Raw genomic sequence first — 23,145 nt, forward strand, 5'->3', positions numbered from 1 at the left:
GTCTGGGTCACACACACACACACATCCTCGTCTGCAGGTAACACACTTTCTGGGTCACACACACACACACCTTCATCTGCAGGTAACTGGGTACACACGTCTGGGTCACACACACACACACACACACACACACACACACACACACACACACACACACACACACACACACACACACACACACACACACACACACACACACACACATCCTCATCTGCAGGTAACACACACACACACACACACCTTCATCTGCAGGTAACTGGGTACACTTTCTGGGTCACACGCACACACACACACACACACACACACACACACCTTCATCTGCAGGTAACTGGGTACACTTTCTGGGTCACACACACACACACACGCACGCACCTTCATCTGCAGGTAACTGGGTACACACACGTCTGGGTCACACACACACACACACACCTTCATCACACTAACACAGTAGGATACACTCTTCTTTGTTCCTTCCTTCCCTCTCCTTCCTGTAGGATATTTACCTCTCTCTCTTTCCCTCTCCTTCCTGTAGGATATTTACCTCTCTCTCTTTCCCTCTCCTTCCTGTAGGATATTTACCTCTCTCTCTTTCCCTCTCCTTCCTGTAGGATATTTACCTCTCTCTCTTTCCCTCTCCTTCCTGTAGGATATTTACCTCTCTCTCTTTCCCTCTCCTCTCCTTCCTGTAGGATATTTACCTCTCTCCTCCTTCCTGTAGGATATTTACCTCTCTCTCTTTCCCTCTCCTTCCTGTAGGATATTTACACTTTCTCTCACACCTCTCCTTCCTGTAGGATATTTACACTCACTCTTTCCCTCTCCTCCTGTAGGATATTTACCTCTCTCTCTTTCCCTCTCCTTCCTGTAGGATATTTACCTCTCTCTCTTTCCCTCTCCTTCCTGTAGGATATTTACCTCTCATCTGCAGGTAACTCTCCTTCCTGTAGGATATTTACTCTCTCTTCCTCTCCTTCCTGTAGGATATTTACCTCTCTCTCTTTCCCTCTCCTCTCCTTCCTGTAGGATATTTACCTCTCTCTCTTTCCCTCTCTTCTGTTCTCCTTTCAGTAGGATCTTTACCTCTCTCTTCCTGTAGGCTAAAGCATGTATGTATTCAGGTACAATTGACAGTCACTTACTAACCCCTCCCTCTCCTCCCCTTAGACCGAAGCGTCTCCTCCCCCCCAGTCTGTGTGAGTTCCTGGAGGCTGATGGAGGAGAGGGAGACCAGCAGAGAATCATCCCAGGTCACAACCGCCTCTACTTCCGTTCAGACAGCTGTACCCCCAAAACACCCCAGGAGGTAGATCACGACAGTGAGGATGAGACTGACCCCTTCTGGCTCCGAGAGAGGACCATCATGGTGAGAGACGCAAACACACACTGAGCACAGCACTGAGCAGGTAGCTACCACACATGGTGAGACACACTGAGCAGGTAGCTACCACATGGTGAGACACACACTGAGCAGGTAGCTACCACACATGGTGAGACACACACTGAGCAGGTAGCTAGCCTGTGAGGTACTGAGGCAGGTAGCAAACCCAGGTCTACACTGACCAGTAGCTAGCCTGTGAGACATACACTGAGCCAGGTCTACTCTACCAGTACAGCCTGTAGGTATTAGGCCCATACAAACCCAGGTCTACTCTGCACCAGTACAGCCTGTAGGTATTAGGCCCATACAAACCCAGGTCTACTCTGCACCAGTACAGCCTGTAGGTATTATACAAACCCAGGTCTACTCTGCACCAGTACAGCCTGTAGGTATTAGGCCCATACAAACCCAGGTCTACTCTGCACCAGTACAGCCTGTAGGTATTAGGCCCATACAAACCCAGGTCTACTCTGCACCAGTACAGCCTGTAGGTATTATACAAACCCAGGTCTACTCTGCACCAGTACAGCCTGTAGGTATTAGGCCCATACAAACCCAGGTCTACCATTACAACAGAGCCACACTGACATTGGGTTTGGAGTCTCCAACTTGACTCAGAATCCACTCTTGACTGTTGTTCTGTCTACAGCAAATCCAGGAGTTTACAGACGTGAACGATGGAGAGAAGGAGGTGATGAAGCTGTGGAACCTTCACGTCATGAAGTATGGGTACGTACCCCGCATTAAAGCCCTGGCCTCGTTATACAGCCTCTGTTTAAAGCATCATCAGACGTTGCTGTGTGTCGTCCTCTAGACGTTGCCGTGTGTCGTTCTCTAGACGTTGCCGTGTGTCGTTCTCTAGACGTTGCCGTGTGTCGTTCTCTAGATGTTGCAGTGTGTCGTCTCTAGATGTTGCCGTGTGTCGTCCTCTAGACGTTGCTGTGTGTCGTCCTCTAGATGTTGCCGTGTGTCGTCCTCTAGACGTTGCTGTGTGTCGTTCTCTAGACGTTGCTGTGTGTCGTTCTCTAGACGTTGCTGTGTGTCGTTCTCTATAAGATGTTGCTGTGTGTCGTCCTCTAGACGTTGCTGTGTGTCGTTCTCTAGACGTTGCCGTGTGTGTCTAGACGTTGCTGTGTGTCGTTCTCTAGACGTTGCTGTGTGTCGTCCTCTAGACGTTGCTGTGTGTCGTCCTCTAGACGTTGCTGTGTGTCGTCCTCTAGGCGTTGCTGTGTGTCGTCCTCTAGGCGTTGCTGTGTGTCGTCCTCTAGGCGTTGCTGTGTGTCGTCCTCTAGGCGTTGCTGTGTGTCGTCCTCTAGACGTTGCTGTGTGTCGTTCTCTAGACGTTGCTGTGTGTCGTTCTCTAGACGTTGCTGTGTGTCGTTCTCTAGACGTTGCTGTGTGTCGTTCTCTAGACGTTGCTGTGTGTCGTCCTCTAGACGTTGCTGTGTGTCGTCCTCTAGACGTTGCTGTGTGTCGTCCTCTAGACGTTGCTGTGTGTCGTCCTCTAGACGTTGCTGTGTGTCGTCCTCTAGACGTTGCTGTGTGTCGTCCTCTAGACGTTGCTGTGTGTCGTTCTCTAGACGTTGCTGTGTGTCGTCCTCTAGACGTTGCTGTGTGTCGTTCTCTAGACGTTGCTGTGTGTCGTTCTCTAGACGTTGCTGTGTGTCGTTCTCTAGACGTTGCTGTGTGTCGTCCTCTAGACGTTGCTGTGTGTCGTTCTCTATAAGATGTTGCCGTGTGTCGTCCTCTATAAGATGTTGCCGTGTGTCGTCCTCTAGACGTTGCTGTGTGTGTTCTCTAGAGCTTCTGAGATGTTGCTGTGTGTCGTCCTCTAGACGTTGCTGTGTGTGTCGTCCTCTGAGACGTTGCCGTGTGTCGTCCTCTAGACGTTGCCGTGTGTCGTCCTCTAGACGTTGAGATGTTGCCGTGTGTCGTCCTCTAGAGCGTTGCCGTGTGTCGTCCTCTAGACGTTGCCGTGTGTCGTCCTCTAGACGTTTGTGTGTCGCCGTGTGTCGTTCTCTAGACGTTGCCGTGTGTCGTCCTCTAGACGTTGCCGTGTGTCGTCCTCTAGACGTTGCCGTGTGTCGTCCTCTAGACGTTGCCGTGTGTCGTCCTCTATAAGACGTTGCCGTGTGTCGTCCTCTATAAGACGTTGCCGTGTGTCGTCCTCTATAAGATGTTGCTGTGGTCTTGGCCTGTGGCACTTGAGCCAATAGCTGGCACATACAGTGTGGGGTAAGCCTACATGATGAGATTATTATGGATAAGGGCTAGATTTATTTGGGGGGACGGGGGGGGGTCAAATGACCCTGGATATTTATTGTCAAGGAACATCAAGTAGGCAAGTTCATCTTTCACCTCCCTGTTCATCACTTATTAAATCTGTAGCTTAAACTGTGAATCATATCGTTGCATGACTCCATGTTTACTTCCATATGATGGTTGGATGGAAACCTGCTTAATAACATCTATTTCTCACTCATTTAGAGTTTAAAACACAACAGAATCTCTATATTATTTTTATTTTTTTAACCTTTATTCTACTAGGTAAGTCAGTTAAGAACAAATTCTTATTTTCAAAGATGTTGCCTAGGAACAGTGGGTTAACTGCCTTGTTCAGGGGCAGAGCTCAGATTTGCTGTGTCAGCTCGGGGATTCTCTAGCAATATTAGCTGTTACTGCTCTAACCACTAGGCTACCTGCTCTAACCACTAGACTACCTGCTCTAACCACTAGACTACCTGCTCTAACCACTGACTACCTGCTCTAACCACTAGACTACCTGCTCTAACCATAAGACTGCCTGGTCTAACCACTGGACTACCTGCTCTAACCAGCTGGCACTACAGTGTGCTCTAACCTACATGATGAGATTATTATGGATAAGGGCTAGATTTATTTTGCTCTAACCCTGGAGACTTCCTGTCTAACATCAACTAGACTACCTCTCTAACCACTGTTCACCTGCTCTAACCACACTACCTGCTCTAACCACTAGACTACCTATTAACCACTAGCTAAACTGTAACCATATCGTTGCATGACTCCTGTTTACTTCCAGATGATGGTTAACCATGGAAACCTGCTCTAACCACATCTATTTCTCACCACTAGACTACCTTAAAACCAACAGAATCTCTAACCATTTTTATTTTTTTGCTCTATTCTACTAGACTAAGTCTCTAAGAAGAATTCTTATTTTCTAACCACTAGGAACAGTGGTTAACTGCCTTGTTCAGGGGCAGACTACCTGATTTTAACCTTGTCAGACTACCTGCTTAACCACTAGACAACCTGCTCTAACCACTGGACTACCTGCTCTAACCACTAGACTACCTGCTCTAACCACTAGACTACCTGCTCTAACCACTAGACTACCTGCTCTAACCACTAGACTACCTGCTCTAACCACTAGACTACCTGCTCTAACCACTAGACTACCTGCTCTAACCACTAGACTACCTGCTCTAACCACTAGACTACCTGCTCTAACCACTAGACTACCTGCTCTAACCACTAGACTACCTGCTCTAACCACTAGACTACCTGCTCTAACCACTAGACTACCTGCTCTAACCACTAGACTACCTGCTCTAACCACTAGACTACCTGCTCTAACCACTAGACTACCTGCTCTAACCACTAGACTACCTGCTCTAACCACTAGACTACCTGCTCTAACCACTAGACTACCTGCTCTAACCACTAGACTACCTGCTCTAACCACTAGACTACCTGCTCTAACCACTAGACTACCTGCTCTAACCACTAGACTACCTGCTCTAACCACTAGACTACCTGCTCTAACCACTAGACTACCTGCTCTAACCACTAGACTACCTGCTCTAACCACTAGACTACCTGCTCTAACCACTAGACTACCTGCTCTAACCACTAGACTACCTGCTCTAACCACTAGACTACCTGCTCTAACCACTAGACTACCTGCTCTAACCACTAGACTACCTGCTCTAACCACTAGACTACCTGCTCTAACCACTAGACTACCTGCTCTAACCACTAGACTACCTGCTCTAACCACTAGACTACCTGCTCTAACCACTAGACTACCTGCTCTAACCACTAGACTACCTGCTCTAACCACTAGGCTACCTGCTCTAACCACTAGACTACCTGCTCTAACCACTAGACTACCTGCTCTAACCACTAGACTACCTGCTCTAACCACTAGACTACCTGCTCTAACCACTAGACTACCTGCTCTAACCACTAGACTACCTGCTCTAACCACTAGACTACCTGCTCTAACCACTAGACTACCTGCTCTAACCACTAGGCTACCTGCTCTAACCACTAGGCTACCTGCTCTAACCACTAGGCTACCTGCTCTAACCACTAGGCTACCTGCTCTAACCACTAGACTACCTGCTCTAACCACTAGACTACCTGCTCTAACCACTAGACTACCTGCTCTAACCACTAGGCTACCTGCTCTAACCACTAGGCTACCTGCTCTAACCACTAGACTACCTGCTCTAACCACTAGACTACCTGCTCTAACCACTAGACTACCTGCTCTAACCACTAGACTACCTGCTGCCCCAAATGAATTCGTATTAACCAGGCGCTCTAGACTAGAGGCTCCATAGTGTCTGTGGTGCAGGCTGAACGTTTGACATCCCTACTCTAATCCCCCTCCTCTCTCTCTCTCACCCCTCTCTCTCACCCCTCTCTCTCTTCCCTCCTCTCCCCCCTCCCCTCTCTCTCCCCCTCCCCTCTCTCTCCTCCCCCACTCCTTCTCTACCCCCACTCTCTCTCTCCCCCACTCTCTCTCTCTGCCCCCCACTCTCTCTCCCTCCCCTCTCTCCCCCCACACTCTCTCTCTGCCCCTCAGCTACATAGCAGATAACCAGATGAACGGAGCATGTCTGGCGTTTGTGGAAGGTTGCGGTGCGTACATTGCCAGGAAGAACCTCTGTAGGAACTTCCTGTTACACCTGGTCAGCATGCATGACTTTAAACTGGTTACCACGGCAACCATCAACCAGGCCATGACACGCCTCCGACACATCCAGCAGCAGGAAGGAGGAGAGTGTTGGGTGACAGCGCTGGAGTCTCCGTCTGAGCTGCAACCCGACTATGCCACATGTAATGACGACCACACGGATGGTAAGAGTAACCATGGTAATGGCCGCACGAATGGAAATGGCGATGAAGCTGGTAGTTCTGTTGCTGTGGAAACGTCCAGGCCGAGCAAGAGGCATAAGTTGTGAGGTACCCTCCGGCCCTCTCCTGGAGGAGTGATGAGTATCTAAAATGATGCCCGGTGATTGGCTGAGTGGAGGGTGAAAGAGGGTGTGTTGGTGTTGGTGGTGATTGGAGGGGATAATAAGAGAGACTCCTGATGACATCATACCAAACAAGCACTGGGTGTTGGGTTTACCGTATAGAGGTGGTGGGCCAGAATCATTTAAGTCAATTTGGACACACACACACACACACACACACACACACACACACACACACACACACACACACACACACACACACACACACACACACACACACACACAGTCCCACTGGTTATAGCAGGGAAACCTTGGTCTAGTTTTTCCCCATGTCTGGTTATTCAGACTTGCTTTGATGTCATTAGACTGACGTTACAGTGACCATGAGGTCTGTCAACATATCACTTTAGCAATAACTTAGTCCCAACTGGCACCATATTCCTTTATACTAGTGTGCACTACTTTTTACCAGGCCCTGTTATAGACTAGGGGGTGTACTTGTACATCAAGCTGTCTGCTTTAGACTAGCATTCTGTCCAGGAGGTGTACTTGTACATCAAGCTGTCTGCCATAGACTAGCATTCTGTCCAGGAGGTGTACTTGTACATCAAGCTGTCTGCTATAGACTAGCATTCTGTCCAGGAGGTGTACTTGTACATCAAGCTGTCTGCTATAGACTAGCATTCTGTCCAGGGGGTGTACTTGTACATCATGCTGTCTGCTATAGACTAGCATTCTGTCCAGGAGGTGTACTTGTACATCAAGCTGTCTGCTATAGATTAGCATTCTGTCCAGGAGGTGTACTTGTACATCAAGCTGTCTGCTATAGACTAGCATTCTGTCCCGGGGGTGTACTTGTACATCAAGCTGTCTGCTATAGACTAGCATTCTGTCCCGGGGGTGTACTTGTACATCAAGCTGTCTGCTATAGACTAGCATTCTGTCCAGGAGGTGTACTTGTACATCAAGCTGTCTGCTATAGACTAGCATTCTGTCCCGGGGGTGTACTTGTACATCAAGCTGTCTGCTATAGACTAGCATTCTGTCCAGGGGGTGTACTTGTACATCAAGCTGTCTGCTATAGACTAGCATTCTGTCCAGGGGGTGTACTTGTACATCAGGCTGTCTGCTATAGACTAGCATTCTGTCCAGGAGGTGTACTTGTACATCAGGCTGTCTGCTATAGACTAGCATTCTGTCCAGGGGGTGTACTTGTACATCAAGCTGTCTGCTATAGACTAGCATTCTGTCCAGGGGGTGTACTTGTACATCAAGCTGTCTGCTATAGATTAGCATTCTGTCCAGAAGTGGTACTTGTACATCAAGCTGCCTCACTACAGAAGCAGGAGGTGGGCTCCTGCCCTCTGGGCCGTTCTGGCTGTTACAAGGCTTTAGTACTTTGGTCCGAGGCCCATAGGGTCCTATATAGATCAGTGGTTCCCAAACTGTTTCACTCAGGTCCCTCTTCCAGCATTGGGGAACATCCATTTCTATGGGCACAAGCACTGTTCATGACACAAATGGTTCACACCCCTAAAATGTTGCAGATTTTAAAGCTTATTTCCTTGGGTGTCTGTTTGAGACAGACTTGGGCGTCTGTGCACTAGATAGGAAATAAGGTGCCATTTGGGATATTTGCTTTGGGACAAACTCGTTAAAAAAAATATATATATATATTAATTATAGAGATGAACCGAAAAGACTTGTCTTCACTTGGGATGGACTACGTGAACAATATAAATGTTTGTTTTCATTTTCTTTTGCTAAACGTTTTTGCTACAGTGTGCACTAATGAATACAACCCTGATGACGGACAGACTCTGCTGTATTGTATTGTTATTAAGGGGAATGGTTGGTTGTAATGATGATGCATTCTGAATTTCAACATTTGATTGTTATGTTTATTACTATGGGGGCCATTTTGAGGCTAAACTTGAGGGACGGTACACTGGTCTGAAGTCCAGCTCTTGGAAACAGTGTTGTTGGACTAGAAGGTGTCTGGCTCAGGGTAGAGACATCACTTTGCCCCCCATCCTAAACTAAATGTGTATTGCTGTCAGACCTCTGTTCAAATACTATTTGGAGTCTTTAACGTTTGCTCTAGCCTGCCTGGAGTGCTAGATGGGAGGGGAGTTGCAGTTTTGGGACTAGTCTTTAGGTCCATTTAATCCAGGCAAGCTCAATCAAACACAGATCTAGTATTTAAACTCCGGTCTGGTTAGCACTCAAATCAGTCACAGGATCCAATGGTGCTACAAGACAGATGATTCAGGCCCTCAAGCGAGCACAGATTGAGTATTTAAACTCCGGTCTGGTTAGCACTCAAGTCAGTCACAGGATCCAATGGTGCTACTAGACAGATGATTCAGGCCCTCAAGCGAGCACAGATTGAGTATTTAAACTCAGGTCTGGTTAGCACTCAAGTCAGTCACAGGATCCAATGGTGCTACTAGACAGATGATTCAGGCCCTCAGCGAGCACAGATCACAGTCATCTGTAACCTTTTTGAGGTCGTCAGGTCATTAGGTCAAGGTTCAGTTACACTGCATGACCACATTCATCATCAAGCTGAAACCGTGCAGCACCCGCAGCCACTCACTGCTTTTGGGCAGGGTCCCGAATGGCTCCCTATCTGGTATACTACTTTTGACCAGGGTCCACAGGGTAGTGCACTACTTATAGGCAATGAGGTGCCATTTGGGAAGCACTCTTACTACGTTGGAGTAATTTGGCCCGGTCAGTGTTGACCTCTTCAGAAAGGTGACATGTTGACCTGCTGGACATCAACTGTAGTAAGTATTACAGTGGAGAGTTAAATGTTGGTGAGTTTCCTGACCAAAGGGAGTTGGATCTGCTGCAGATTTTCTACTGTTTTCTTCACCTGTGAAACTGTCCCAATTAGCATCTTATTTCCTATATATATAGTGTACCATAGGGCCCTGGTCAAAAGTAGCATGGACCACAGGAGGTTGGTGGCAGCTTTAATTGGGGAGGACGGGCCCTGGTCAAAAGTAGCATGGACCACAGGAGGTTGGTGGCAGCTTTAGTTGGGGAGGACGGGCCCTGGTCAAAAGTAGCATGGACCACAGGAGGTTGGTGGCACCTTTAATTGGGGAGGACGGGCCCTGGTCAAAAGTAGCATGGACCACAGGAGGTTGGTGGCAGCGTTAATTTGGGAGGACGGGCCCTGGTCAAAAGTAGCATGGACCACAGGAGGTTGGTGGCAGCTTTAATTGGGGAGGACGGGCTCGTGGTAATGGCTGGAGCAGAATGGTATCTAAACATGTGATTTCCATTGCAATCAATCAGGACCCAAACAAAGGAAGCTGTTCCTACGTTCTGTAGCTGTGTGCAGTATGTTGACTAGGGTCATGTTCATTTGGCACAAAACGTTAGAAAGCACTCAAAACGAGGGAGTTGGAGGTACTATCTGTACTAATCCAATAAAACACTTATCTTCTGTTGCAAAACGTTTTTCTACAGTGTGCCTCAATGAACATGACCCAGGTTTGTGTATATATATATATATATATATATATATGTCACTTCAGGAAAAAGGAGCAACATTTTGCTCTAGCGAACCCAGATCAGAAAATGCAAAAGAAAAACAGGACTTTGTTCACCAACATCCTAAAACCAGCTGGACGTTGGAATTGAGTAACAAAGGAGTCATAGAAAATGTTTTCTATTTAAAATAATAAAGATGTTTTGTACTATTACCATTAACGTCTCACATGGTTTTACTGGTCACGTTACTGTAACTATCTCATGGATACGGTTCTAACTCTACTGGTCACGTTACTGTAACTATCTCATGGATACGGTTCTAACACTACTGGTCACGTTACGGTTCTAACACTATCTCATGGTAACTAACACTACTGGTCACGTTCTCATGGATACGGTTCTAACAAAAATACGGTTCTAACACTACTGGTCATTTACTGTAACTATCTCATGGATACGGTTTAACACTACTGGTCCATTAACTATCTCATGGATGGTTCTAACACTACTGGTCACGTTACTGTAACTATCTCATGGATACGGTTCTAACACTACTGGTCACGTTACTGTAACTATCTCATGGATACGGTTCTAACACTACTGGTCACGTTACTGTAACTATCTCATGGATACGGTTCTAACACTACTGGTCACTGTAACTATCTCATGGATACGGTTCTAACACTACTGGTCACGTTACTGTAACTATCTCATGGATACGGTTCTAACACTACTGGTCACGTTCTCATGGATACGGTTCTAACACTACTGGTCACGTTCTCATGGATACGGTTCTAACACTACTGGTCACGTTCTCATGGATACGGTTCTAACACTACTGGTCACGTTACTGTAACTATCTCATGGATACGGTTCTAACACTACTGGTCACGTTACTGTAACTATCTCATGGATACGGTTCTAACACTACTGGTCATGTTCTCATGGATACGGTTCTAACACTACTGGTCACGTTACTGTAACTATCTCATGGATACGGTTCTAACACTACTGGTCACGTTACTGTAACTATCTCATGGATACGGTTCTAACACTACTGGTCACGTTACTGTAACTATCTCATGGATACGGTTCTAACACTACTGGTCACGTTCTCATGGATACGGTTCTAACACTACTGGTCACGTTACTGTAACTATCTCATGGATACGGTTCTAACACTACTGGTCACGTTCTCATGGATACGGTTCTAACACTACTGGTCACGTTACTGTAACTATCTCATTCACATGTTATGATGGGGGATAGACCTTCAGCGAGCTCGAGAATATAACTTTTCAGACTGGGCCAGTAGCAATGTGCCCAACTAGCCCGTCAGACCAGCCAAATGTTGTATTTCCAAACATGACACGGGCCGGCACATTTTAGACCCCGTTGTTACCCTGGCTAATAGAAATGGTCTGCTAGCCTGTCTGACCCAACATCCTGACTTCTGTCCATCTCTTGGTGTAGCTCCAATTTTGGATTGTTTCATATTTCAGACACACACAAAAAAATAACCAAAAATAGATGACTAAGCAATTTATTGGATGTTTCTGGGCCATTCGTTCTGTACAGAAGGAAGGAACATACACAAATGTCAATAATAAGCCTGATAACAAGCAGGACTGGGGGTCAATGCCATTTTAGGAAGTCGACTCACATTCCACTTTAACGCAAATCGGAATTTCAGTTAAACTCCCGAATTGAAATGGAACTGAGCCCCAACCCTGATTTACAAGTCACAGTCAGCATTCCAAATGGCACCCTATCTGATGCACTTCTTTTGACCGGCCCTATGGATCCTGGTCAAAAAGTAGTGCACTAGATAGGGGATAGGGTGCTATTTGGGACTCACACACACAGTTAAAAGGAATCGGAGACGGATGTTTGCATGAAGAGGGTGGTGGATGACAGACAGCTGAGGACGATCCCCACTATAACAGGTGGCCTGGTTCCATTTCCAACCCCACAACCCTACCGCCATTGGCAACCTTTCACTGATGTCAGATGATTTGGACGTGAAGCAACACTGCCACAGAGTAACTATACAGCTATGTACTGTATCCAAGCTATAGCTTTTATCTAGCACTGTCTTACAGTATGTATGACCACTGTTAACCTGTTTAAATGTGAAACTGTCACACCCCCGAGTGGCGCAGCGGTCTAAGGCACTGTATTGCAGTGCTAGAGGCGTCACTACAGACCCTGGTTCGTTTCCAGGCTGTCACACAACCGGCCGTGATCGGGAGTCCCATAGGGTTTGGCCCAGCATCGTCCGGGTTAGGCAGTCATTGTAAATAACATTTAGTTCTTTCCTGACTTGCCTTGTTACATAAAGGTTCATTTAAATTTGAACCATCTAACTCAACAGTCAGTCTGCTGAAGAGTGCTCTGTAACCACAGCAACCATACCATCTCTGCAGAACCACAGGAAGCAACCCAAAACGGCCCCCTAGTCCCTATAGTGGTCTAGAGGAAATGGGATGTCGTTTTAAAATATAAATTCACCTCTCACAAGTTCCTCCAAAAATTCACATGAAAGTACATCAATGTCTACAAGTGAAGTTACATTACATGGTTGTGAATACTGTTAGCAAACAAAAACATTTTTTTTTAAAGCACATTAAGAGCATTGAATCTGATTCAGAACACTTTGTACACCGCATGAGTTCTGCTCACACTAGAGAACTGAAAACGGGTCGACAGGGAGAGGAGAGACCGACGAAGAAGAGGTTACGATCTCTGGAGTGAGTCGTTGTTCACAGTGATGGTGTTTTATTCTGTGGTAAACCAGACCAGCATGCTTTGCAGCTCAAGTGTTTGATGAAAGGCAACGTCTCGCTCTCTGATCACTTCTCTGAGCGAGACCACCCCCTTACTGTTCTCACATTCAAAAGTTTAAAAAACACCATTTTAGGACGTTTGGAGAGAATGTGCATCTGAAATAGGGCACAGGAATGGCACCCTATTCCCTATATAGTCCACTACTTTTGACCCAGGCCCATAAGCACTATGTAGGGAACAGGGTGCCATTTCATGCACAGCCTGAGTGTGTCTTGAAAATAATAATGATTGGTCAGTTCTGGTACACCAGTCTGTATCAGATGGCAGGATAACTTATCAGACAGGTCAGAAAGGGCTTTGTGTACATTGTCCATCCAGGTGCCCAAGAGGAGAAAGCTGAGATTCTCTGATACCGGAGCAGACACCTCTCAGCCAATCATCAGTCATACCTGGAGGAAGCACAGATCGCTGCACCAGATGAAACCTTTCCCAGGGTGAAAGGACCAGAGGAAACCTTTCCCAGGGTGAAAGGACCAGGGTGAAAGAGGAAACCTTTCCCAGGGTGAAAGGACCAGAGGAAACCTTTCCCAGGGTGAAAGGACCAGAGGAAACCTTTCCCAGGGTGAAAGGACCAGAGGAAACCTTTCCCAGGGTGAAAGGACCAGAGGAAACCTTTCCCAGGGTGAAAGGACCAGAGGAAACCTTTCCCAGGGTGAAAGGACCAGAGGAAACCTTTCCCAGGGTGAAAGGACCAGATGAAACCTTTCCCAGGGTGAAAGGACCAGAGGAAACATTTCCCAGGGTGAAAGGACCAGAGGAAACCTTTCCCAGGGTGAAAGGACCAGAGGAAACCTTTCCCAGGGTGAAAGGACCAGAGGAAACCTTTCCAGGGTGAAAGGACCAGGAGGAAACCTTTCCCAGGGTGAAAGGACCAGGAGGAAACCTTTCCCAGGGTGAAAGGACCAGAGGAAACCTTTCCCAGGGTGAAAGGACCAGAGGAAACCTTTCCCAGGGTGAAGGACCAGGAGGAAACCTTTCCCAGGGTGAAAGGACCAGGAGGAAACCTTTCCCAGGGTGAAAACAAACCTTTAGGGTATGAGGCCAACAACAGTTGAAACCTTTCCCCACTAAACAGGGTAGAAAGCAGGCCAGAGGAAACCCCCCCCTAAACAAACAGAACGAGGCCAGGAAACCCCCACTAAACAAAAACGAGGCCAGGAAACCCCCACTAAACAAAAGGACCAGGGTGACTAAGGCCAGGAAACCCCCTAAACAAATAGGACAGGAGGCCAGGAACCCCCCCACTAAACAAAAGTACAGAGGCCAAACCTTTCCCAGGGTAAACAAATAGGACGAGGCCAGGAAACCACTAAACAGGGTGAAAGGCCAGGATCGCGAAACCTTTCCCAGGGTACACAAATAGGAGGCCGAGGCCAGGAGGAAACCCCCCACTAAACAAAAGGAGGCCAGGATCGCCCCCCTTTAAACAAATAGTACGAGGCCAGGATCGCCCCCCCTTTCCCACTAAACAAAAGAGGCCAAATGCCCCCTTGACGAGGCCAGGATCGCGACCCCCCACTAAGTACGAGGCCAGGATCGCGACCCCCACTAAACAAATAGTACGAGGCCAGGAGTAGTACGAGGCCAGGAGGACCCCCCTAAACCCCCACTAAACAAGGCCAGGATCACCCCCTAAACAGATCCCCCCACTAAACAAATACGAGGCCAGGATCGCCACCCCCACTAAACAAATAGTACGAGGCCAGGATCGACCCCCCACTAAACAAATAGTACGAGGCCAGGATACGAGGCCAGGACCCCCCCCCACTAAACAAATAGTACGAGGCCAGGATCGCGACCCCCCCACTAAACAAACAGTACGAGTACAGGAGGACCCCCACTAAACAAACAGGATCGCGACCCCCACTAAACCCCCCACTAAACAAACAGTACGAGGCCAGGATAAACGTGGGTGAAAGGCCAGGATCGAGCCCCCCCCACTAAACAAACAGTACGAGTAGGCGACCCCCCACTAAACCAGGATCGCGACCCCCCACTAAACAAACAGTACGAGGCCAGGATCGCGACCCCCCCCCCACTAAACAAACAGTACGAGTACAGGATCGCGACCCCCCCCCCCCCCCACTAAACAAATAGTACGAGGCCAGGATCAGCGAGGCCAGGATCGCCCCCCCCACTAAACAAATAGTACGAGTACAGATTATTGTATGAGACAATATACAAACGTATTTGAAAAGTATATTTATTTTGGTTTCTTGTAAATGTAATGAATTAAGGGTTATTCGTGGATGTAAAAATCTAAAATGTACTGGTTTTTAAAAATATATTTTTGGGTTGGGTTCATGAGAAATTGCACACAGCAAAATAGGGTCCCTGCTAAAAAAAAAGTTTGAATAGCACTGGTCTAAGGGGTTGGGTCTAGGGGTTGATTTGGGACAGGACAACTCCAGCAGACAGGACTGTTACCCTGCTTGTCCCTTTGTGTTGACTGACAGGTCTGCTGTCCAATCAGCAGCCTCAGAACACCAGCACCTTCCAACCAGGGTGGGCTAAGGAGCAGCCAAAGAACAGGCAGTCCACCCCCTGGTCCAGCAGCCAATCAAACACCACTTCCCGGTTCCCTGAGCCAATCGTAACCCTCAGCTTGAAGTTGCCTCCGTCGCTAAGGTTGTTGTTGTTGCTAACAGGAAGTAGGTTGACCACTTCCATATCGAAGGTCACAGCAGAGCCGAGGGTGATGGAAGGCAGCTGGTTGGTCATCTCTTTACCGTTGACAAACACTGCTCCTGGAGGGGAGAAGAGGAAGAGAGAGAGAAGAGAGATAAGAGAAGAGAGGGAAGAGAGAGAGAGAGAGAGAAGAGAGGGAAGAGAGAGAGAGAGAGAGAGAGAGAGAGAAGAGAGGGAAAAGGAGAGAGGGAAAAGGAAAGAGGGAGAAGAGGGAGAGAGAGAGAGGGAGGGAGGGAGAGAGAGAGAGAGAGAGGGAGAGAGAGAGAGAGGGAGGGAGGGAGAGAGGAAGGGAGGGAGGGAGGGAGAGAGGAAGGGATGGAGGGAGGGAGAGAGGAATGGAGAGGGAGAGGAAGGAGGGAGGGAGAGAGGAGGGGAGGAGGGAGGGAGAGAGAGGTGAGAAAAAAATCTTGACGTTTTGCTACCGTTTAACGCTGCTGCTACGTTGCAATTGTACGCTTTACCAAAATAAAAAGTGATTTTGAGCGTACCGTTGGTGGAGATGCAGACAGCCTGGTCCCTCTGCAGAGACTCTGTCTCTCCCTCACACCCCACACACACCCCGATACTGTCCCGCTTGTCCACCTGGCCGGTGGCAGAGATCCTACGCAAACACACAAAACACACATTAATCACAGCATAACATTACGCTACAGATTGTGATGGAGAGAGAGGGAGTGTGTGTACTGACTTGAAGGTGAGCGTCTGTCCACAGAAGTAGGTCGGGGCGTTGGAGTAGAGAACCCCAGCTTTAGAGGGGGATGAGTCACTCCGCATGGCGATGTTCCTTCTACTGCTGAGGATGTAGCCCTCACTGCCTGGACACCACTCTGGAACACACACACACGGTCAGAGAAAAACACACACACACACACACAGTCAGAGAAACACACACAGTCAGAGAAAACACACACACACACACAGTCAGAGAAACAACACACACACAGTCACACACACACACAGTCAGAGAAACAACACACACACACACAGTCAGAGAAACACACACACAGTCACACACACACATACGGTCAGACACACACACACACACACACACACACGGTCAGAGAAACACACACACGGTCAGAGAAACACACACACACACACACACACAGTCAGAGAAAAACACACACACACACACAGTCAGAGAAACACACACACGGTCAGAGAAACACACACACACACAGTCAGAGAAACACACACACACAGTCAGAGAAACACACACACACGGTCAGAGAAAACACACACACACACACGGTCAGAGAAACACACACACACACAGTCAGAGAAACACACACACACACGGTCAGAGAAACACACACACACAGTCAGAGAAACACACACACACACACACGGTCAGAGAAACACACACACACGGTCAGAGAAACACACACACACACACACACGGTCAGAGAAACACACACCACCCAGAAGAAGACAGAAACCATGACAACAGTACATCTTCAGTCGAGGCTGACTGCATTTCAACAGGTCTGGCTCCAGGAGACACACCTTCTCACGCCACAGACACTGAGACACAGGAGATGAGACAGGATGTTGAGTGATGCCAGAGAGGACGGTGCTTTACTGACACCAACAGCACGGGAGGTGAAATTACAAGCTAGGTAGCTAGTGTGTGCTAAGTAGCTAGTGTGTGCTAGGTAGCTAGTGTGTGCTAGGTAGCTAGTGCATGCTAAGTAGCTAGTGTGTGCTAAGTAGCTAGTGTGTGCTAAGTAGCTAGTGTGTGCTAAGTAGCTAGTGTGTGCTAAGTAGCTAGTGTGTGCTAAAGTAGCTAGTGCGTGCTAAGTAGCTAGTGCGTGCTAAGTAGCTAGTGCGTGCTAAGTAGCTAGTGCTAAGTAGCTAGTGTGTGCTAAGTAGTGTGTGCTAGTGTGTGCTAAGTAGCTAGTGTGTGCTAAGTAGCTAGCTGCACAAGCAACAATGGTTAACATTACACCCTGGACCAGAGCCAGTGCCCTGACTATTATGTGCCTAACACACTGATGCCCTGGACCAGAGCTAGAGACTCACGATACACGAGACCAACAAACGTCTACAGGTTACGCGAGCACACACCATCAGAGACACAGACATACCATCAGAGACACAGACATACCATCAGAGACACAGAAACACCATCAGAGACACAGAAATACCATCAGAGACACAGAAATACCATCAGAGACACAGAAATACCATCAGAGACACAGAAACACCATCAGAGACACAGAAATACCATCAGAGACACAGACATACCATCAGAGACACAGAAACACCATCAGAGACACATAAACACCATCAGAGACACAGAAATACCATCAGAGACACAGAAATACCATCAGAGACACAGACATACCATCAGAGACACAGACATACCATCAGAGACACAGACATACCATCAGAGACACAAAAATATCACCTGAGACACAGAATCACCATCAGAGACACAGAATCACCATCAGAGACACAGAAATACCATCAGAGACACAGAAATACCATCAGAGACACAGAAATACCATCAGAGACACAGAAATACCATCAGAGACACAGAAATACCATCAGAGACACAGAAATACCATCAGAGACACAGACATACCATCAGAGACACAGACATACCATCAGAGACACAGACATACCATCAGAGACATACTTTGAGGTTTGTAGACCACGCTGTGTCAGCAGAACCTGGAGCTGAACGCATCACCCTGTATCTGCTTCAGGTGTGTCTGTGTTTACCCTGGTGGGGGTGTGAGTTTACCCTGGGGTGTCTGTGTTTACCCTGGGGGGTGTGTGTTTACCCTGGGGTGTCTGTGTTTACCCTGGGGTGTGTGTGTTTACCCTAGGGTGTGTGAGTTTACCCTGGGGTGTGAGTTTACCCTGGGGTGTCTGTGTTTACCCTGGGGTGTGTGTGTTTACCCTGGGGTGTGTGTGAGTTTACCCTGGGGTGTCTGTGTTTACCCTGGGGTGTCTGTTTACCCTGGGGTGTGTGAGTTTACCCTAGGGTGTGTGAGTTTACCCTGGGGTGTGTGAGTTTACCCTGGGGTGTGTGAGTTTACCCTGGGGGGGGGGGGGGCTGTGTTTACCCTGGGGTGGTGTGAGTTTACCCTGGGGTGGTGTGAGTTTACCCTGGGTGGTGTGTGTTTACCCTGGGGGGGTGTTTACCCTGGGGTGTGTGTGTGTTTACCCTGTGGTGTGTGTTTACCATGTGGTGTGTGTTTACCATGTGGTGTGTGTTTACCCTGTGGTGTGTGTGTGTGTTTACCATGTGGTGTGTGTTTACCATGTGGTGTGTGTGTGTTTACCCTATAGTGTGTGTGTGTTTACCAAGTCGTGTGTGTTTACCCTATAGTGTGTGAGTGTTTACCCTATAGTGTTTACCCTGGGGGGTGTGTGAGTTTACCCTGTGGTGTGTGTGTGTGAGTGTTTACCCTGGGGGGTGTGTGAGTTTACCCTGGGGAGTGTGAGTTTACCCTGGGGGTGAGTGTTTACCCTGGGGCGGGGTGAGTGTTTACCCTGGGGGGGGTGAGTGTTTACCCTGGGGCGGGGTGAGTTTACCCTGGGCGGGTGAGTTTACCCTGGGCGGTGTGTGTTTACCCTGGGGGGTGTGAGTTTACCCTGGGGTGTGTGTTTACCCTGTGGTGTGTGTGTGTTTACCCTGTGGTGTGTTTGTTTACCATGTGGTGTGTGTTTACCCTATAGTGTGTGTGTGTTTACCATTTAGTGTGTGTGTTTATGTGTTTACCAAGTCATGTGTGTGTGTTTACCCTATGGTGTGGTCCCTGGGGGGTGTTTACCCTGGGTGTGTGTGTGAGTTTACCAATGTGGTACAGAAGGTTTACCCTATAGTGTGTGAGTGTTTACCCTGGGGGTGGTGTGTGTGTGTGTTTACCCTGGGGTGTGAGTTTACCATATAGTGGGGTGTGTGTTTACCCTGGGTGTGTGTGAGTTTACCCTGTGGGTGTGTGTGTGTGTGTTTACCATGTGGGTGTGTGTTTACCCTATAGTGTGTGAGTGTTTACCCTGGGGTGGTGTTTACCCTGGGGTGGGTGAGTTTACCCTGGGCGGTGTGAGTTTACCCTGGGGGGGGGTGTGTGTTTACCCTGGGGTGTGTGTGTTTACCCTGGGGTGTGTGTGTTTACCCTGTGGTGTGTGCGTGAGTGTTTACCCTGTGGTGTGTGTGTGTGTGTGTTTACCATGTGGTGTGTGTTTACCCTATAGTGTGTGAGTGTTTACCCTGTGGTGTGTGTGTGTGTGTGTGTGTTTACCATGTGGTGTGTGTTTACCATATAGTGTGTGTGTGTTTACCCTATAGTGTGTGTGTGTTTACCCTATAGTGTGTGTGTGTTTACCCTATAGTGTGTGAGTGTTTACCCTGTGGTGTGTGTGTGTGTGTGTTTACCATGTGGTGTGTGTTTACCCTGTGGTGTGTGAGTGTTTACCCTATAGTGTGTGAGTGTTTACCTATAGTGTGTGAGTGTTTACCCTATAGTGTGTGTGTGTTTACCCTATAGTGTGTGAGTGTTTACCCTGTGTGTGTGTGTGTTTACCCTGTGGGGTGCCAGTGTGTGAGTGTTTACCCTGTCTGTGGTGTATCCTGTCTGTGGCTCCAGGGGCTCCACTCGGCACGCCCCTCCCCCGGGCACACACCCTGAACAGATGATCAGTGTGGGGGTCCAGGTGTAGGACCAGGAACTCCTGCTCCGGCCCGATGTAGGTGTCCTCGTACTGACCTGAAGGGGAAGATACCAAGGTTAGGACCATCAACTACCATTAACAAAGCACTATTCTACTAGAACGTACTAGTCATATTATAAAGTACTATTCATATTATAAAGTACTATTCATATTATAAAGTACTATTCATATTATAAAGTACTAGTCATATGATAAAGTACTAGTCATATGATAAAGTACTATTCATATGATAAAGTACTAGTCATATGATAAAGTACTATTCATATGATAAAGTACTATTCATATGATAAAGTACTATTCGTATGATAAACTATTATTCATACAAAGTACTATTCATATGATAAAGTACTAGTCATATGATAAAGTACTAGTCATATGATAAAGTACTATTCATATGATAAAGTATTATTCATATAAAGTACTAGTCATATGATAAAGTACTAGTCATATGATAAAGTACTAGTCATATGATAAAGTACTATTCATATGATAAAGTACTATTCATATAATAAAGTACTATTCATATGATAAAGTACTATTCATATAAAGTACTATTCATATGATAAAGTACTATTCATATGATAAAGTACTATTCATATAAAGTACTATTCATATGATAAAGTACTATTCGTATGATAAAGTATTATTCATATGATAAAGTACTATTCATATGATAAAGTACTATTCATATGATAAAGTACTATTCATATGATAAAGTACTATTCATATGATAAAGTATTATTCATATAAAGTACTATTCATATGATAAAGTACTATTCATATGATAAAGTACTATTCATATGATAAAGTACTATTCATATGATAAAGTACTATTCATATGATAAAGTACTATTCATATGATAAAGTACTATTCATATGATAAAGTACTATTCATATAAAGTACTATTCATATGATAAAGTACTATTCATATGATAAAGTATTATTCAATTCAAACATATTATTCATATTATAATGTACCATTCATACAATTACATTTTATAATATATTTCACGTTATAATATGATATAGTATTAGTATTATTAAGCTCTATTAATAAAGTAGTACTAATATGTAATTCTGTGGTTAGGACAACATATCCACAGGCCCAAACAGATTCATGGGATCAGGACCGGTCCCTTTGTTGCACTGAGAGACAGTCGCTGGTCCCTTTGTTGCACTGAGAGACAGTCGCCGGTCCCTTTGTTGCACTGAGAGACAGTCGCTGGTCCCTTTGTTGCACTGAGAGACAGTCGCCGGTCCCTTTGTTGCACTGAGAGACAGTCGCCGGTCCCTTTGTTGCACTGAGAGACAGTCGCTGGTCCCTTTGTTGCACTGAGAGACAGTCGCTGGTCCCTTTGTTGCACTGAGAGACAGTCGCTGGTCCCTTTGTTGCACTGAGAGACAGTCGCTGGTCCCTTTGTTGCACTGAGAGACAGTCGCTGGTCCCTTTGTTGCACTGAGAGACAGTCGCTGGTCCCTTTGTTGCACTGAGAGACAGTCGCTGGTCCCTTTGTTGCACTGAGAGACAGTCGCTGGTCCCTTTGTTGCCATGCACTGGTCCCTTTGTTGCACTGAGAGACAGTCGCTGGTCCCTTTGTTGCACTGAGAGACAGTCGCTGGTCCCTTTGTTGCACTGAGAGACAGTCGCTGGTCCCTTTGTTGCACTGAGAGACAGTCGCTGGTCCCTTTGTTGCCATGAGAGACAGTCGCTGGTCCCTTTGTTGCACTGAGAGACAGTCGCTGGTCCCTTTGTTGCACTGAGAGACAGTCGCTGGTCCCTTTGCACTGAGAGACAGTCGCTGGTCCCTTTGTTGCACTGAGAGACAGTCGCTGGTCCCTTTGTTGCACTGAGAGACAGTCGCTGGTCCCTTTGTTGCACTGAGAGACAGTCGCACGGTCCCTTTGTTGCACTGAGAGACAGTCGCTGGTCCCTTTGTTGCACTGAGAGACAGTCAGTCGCTGGTCCCTTTGTTGCACTGAGAGACAGTCGCTGGTCCCTTTGTTGCACTGAGAGACAGTCGCCGGTCCCTTTGTTGCACTGAGAGCACTGGAGAGACAGTCGCCGGTCCCTTTGTTGCACTGAGAGAGTCGGTTGCACTGAGAGACAGTCCCTTTGTTGCACGCGGGTCGCCGGTCCCTTTGTTGCACTGAGAGACAGTCGCTGGTCCCTTTGTTGCCATAAGAGACAGTCGCTGGTCCCTTTGTTGCACTGAGAGACAGTCGCTGGTCCCTTTGTTGCACTGAGAGACAGTCGCTGGTCCCTTTGTTGCACTGAGAGACAGTCGCTGGTCCCTTTGTTGCACTGAGAGACAGTCGCTGGTCCCTTTGTTGCACTGAGAGACAGTCGCTGGTCCCTTTGTTGCACTGAGAGACAGTCGCTGGTCCCTTTGTTGCACTTTGTTGAGAGACAGTCGCTGGTCCCTTTGTTGCACTGAGAGACAGTCGCTGGTCCCTTTGTTGCACTGAGAGACAGTCGCTGGTCCCTTTGTTGCACTGAGAGACAGTCGCTGGTCCCTTTGTTGCACTGAGAGACAGTCGCTGGTCCCTTTGTTGCACTGAGAGACAGTCGCTGGTCCCTTTGTTGCACTGAGAGACAGTCGCTGGTCCCTTTGTTGCACTGAGAGACAGTCGCTGGTCCCTTTGTTGCACTGAGAGACAGTCTTTGTTGCTGGTCCCTTTGTTGCACTGAGAGACAGTCGCCGGTCCCTTTGTTGCACTGAGAGACAGTCGCTGGTCCCTTTGTTGCCACTGAGAGACAGTCGCCGGTCCCTTTGTCCCTTTGCACTGTC

General features: G+C 47.5%; 1 protein-coding gene, 1 long non-coding RNA gene and 1 pseudogene across 2 annotated transcripts in view; 1 reads left to right on the forward strand and 2 right to left on the reverse strand.

Moving 5' to 3' along the window:
- The window catches only part of LOC124021061, a 38,738-nt pseudogene extending 30,293 nt beyond the window's left edge, over positions 1-8,445 (forward strand).
- A 3,216-nt stretch (positions 8,446-11,661) lies between these two features.
- LOC124021062 lies at positions 11,662-13,805 on the reverse strand. The gene is made up of 2 exons (XR_006836185.1): positions 13,474-13,805; positions 11,662-13,435 (listed from the first exon to the last, which is right to left on the reverse strand). It is a non-coding gene; the product is annotated as an uncharacterized LOC124021062 (long non-coding RNA).
- Positions 13,806-15,134: 1,329 nt separating this feature from the next.
- Positions 15,135-23,145, reverse strand: part of LOC124021063 (cytokine receptor-like factor 3) — a 33,979-nt gene continuing 25,968 nt past the window's right edge. The window contains 6 exon segments of the mRNA XM_046336383.1: positions 15,135-15,728; positions 16,158-16,270; positions 16,358-16,496; positions 18,941-18,963; positions 20,238-20,292; positions 20,295-20,390. Of these exon segments, the coding sequence (XP_046192339.1) occupies positions 15,460-15,728; positions 16,158-16,270; positions 16,358-16,496; positions 18,941-18,963; positions 20,238-20,292; positions 20,295-20,390 (695 nt within the window). The 3' untranslated portion in view covers positions 15,135-15,459.

Source organism: Oncorhynchus gorbuscha, unplaced genomic scaffold, assembly GCF_021184085.1.
Source record: "Oncorhynchus gorbuscha isolate QuinsamMale2020 ecotype Even-year unplaced genomic scaffold, OgorEven_v1.0 Un_scaffold_1035, whole genome shotgun sequence".
NCBI lineage: Eukaryota > Metazoa > Chordata > Actinopteri > Salmoniformes > Salmonidae > Oncorhynchus > Oncorhynchus gorbuscha.